Here is a 1,627-nt window from a genome sequence, read left to right as displayed (position 1 = left end):
GACACGCGACGCACCGACCGCGACGCGTCTGAAAAATCAAAGTAGGCGGATCCTAGTCGTGTTTGGGCTCATTTTAAAGCTCTCAACAAGCGAAATCCATTGAGACCGGTTTCAACGCTAAATAGAAAATGTAAAATTCCAAAACCCTAAAAATAAAATTCTAGAAGTTCAAATTTCCAGAACCAGCAACACATCGGGACTCTCTGAAATGTTTGTGGAGTGTATGAGTACATTGCCATTGAGTATGATCCATTTAGCATATTTACGCATTTCTCAAGTCATTGTCAATCCGTTTGGAAGTGATGACGATGATTTTGAGGTGAGATATTTGAACATATTTTTGAAAAAATCCAAAAAATGTTTAATTTAGACCCAATACTTGATCGACCGTCATATCCACGTGCTCAATGAAATATTGTGTCCCGAAGAGACAAAGAAAAGGAGATAATTAGTTAACTAATAGAACTTTTGAAAAAATTAATTTAATCAAAAATTTTTCCAGATACAAACTTTGATGTTTTCTCAAATAAATGATTTCAACGTTTTTGTTTTACCAAGATCTTTGAAATGAGCCCAAACACGAAAAGACTCCGCCCATTTTGATTTTTCAGGGGCGTCGCGGTTGTGCGTCGCGTGCGCTTTCGAAAATTCAAAGTGGGCGGAGCCTAGTCGAGTTTGTGCTCGTTTTGAAGCTCTCATTGTCATCAATGTAAATTTTTCATCAAAATATGAAACATTTGAAGAATGAAGGGAAATATAATAAATTCAATTTTTTCGGAATTTTTGGAAAAACGCAAATTGTCGAAATTCCTGCAATACTTTTGATTTTCTATCTATTTGAGTGGATTTTGCTTATTGTTAGCTTTAAAATGAGCCTAAACACGACTAGGTTCCGTTCACTTTGATTTATCAGACGCGTCGCGGTCGGTGCGTTGCGTGTCGAGGTGAAATTTCAAAATGGGCGGAGCCTAGTCGAGTTTGAGCTCGTTTTGAAGCTCTCATTGTCATCAATGTAAATTTTTCATCAAAATATGAAACATTTGAAGAATGATGGGAAATATAAAAAATTCAATTTTTTCGGAATTTTTGGAAAAACGCAAATTGTCGAAATTCCTGCAATACTTTTGATTTTCTATCTATCTGAGTGGATTTTGTTTGTTGTTAGCTTTAAAATGAGCCTAAACACGACTAGGTTCCGTTCACTTTGATTTATCAGACGCGTCGCGGTCGGTGCGTCGCGTGTCCAGGTGAAATTTCAAAGTGGGCGGAGCCTAGTCGTGTTTGGGCTCATTTTGAAGCTCACAACGCGCCAAATGCGGAAAATTTTAAAAAAAATTGAATCCGGTCAAAATTGACCAAGTTACGGCAGTTTTAATTTTAGATTAACTATTTATATCGAAAATGGGAAGTACCGTAACTCTTTAAGCTTTCATTCGATTTCTAAAATCAATATATTTGTGGATATGTCTTGTTTGGAGCTTCAAAATGAGTATAAACAAGACTATTTTCAGAAATTCAGATTTTTTGGGTCTTACCGCAAAATTTTCTGACAATTGAAACTACCGTAACTCCCTTATTTTCCAACGAATTTCGAAAAATTTTACATTATTCAATTTGGCTTGTTATG

The 1,627-nt window shown here is 35.9% G+C and overlaps 1 protein-coding gene across 1 annotated transcript in view; it reads left to right on the top strand.

Moving 5' to 3' along the window:
- Positions 1 to 1,627, top strand: part of Cbr-gcy-37 — a gene marked incomplete at both ends in the record, with an annotated part of 17,555 nt that overhangs the window by 4,808 nt on the left and 11,120 nt on the right. The window contains one exon of the mRNA XM_045236326.1: positions 181 to 319. Within this exon, the coding sequence (XP_045095310.1) occupies positions 181 to 319 (139 nt within the window). The remainder of the gene's footprint in view (positions 1 to 180; positions 320 to 1,627) is intronic.

The sequence above is a fragment of the Caenorhabditis briggsae genome, assembly GCF_000004555.2.
Source record: "Caenorhabditis briggsae complete genome, chrIV, whole genome shotgun sequence".
Classification (NCBI taxonomy): Eukaryota; Metazoa; Nematoda; class Chromadorea; order Rhabditida; family Rhabditidae; genus Caenorhabditis; species Caenorhabditis briggsae.
This window is presented reverse-complemented; position numbering and strand designations above follow the sequence as displayed.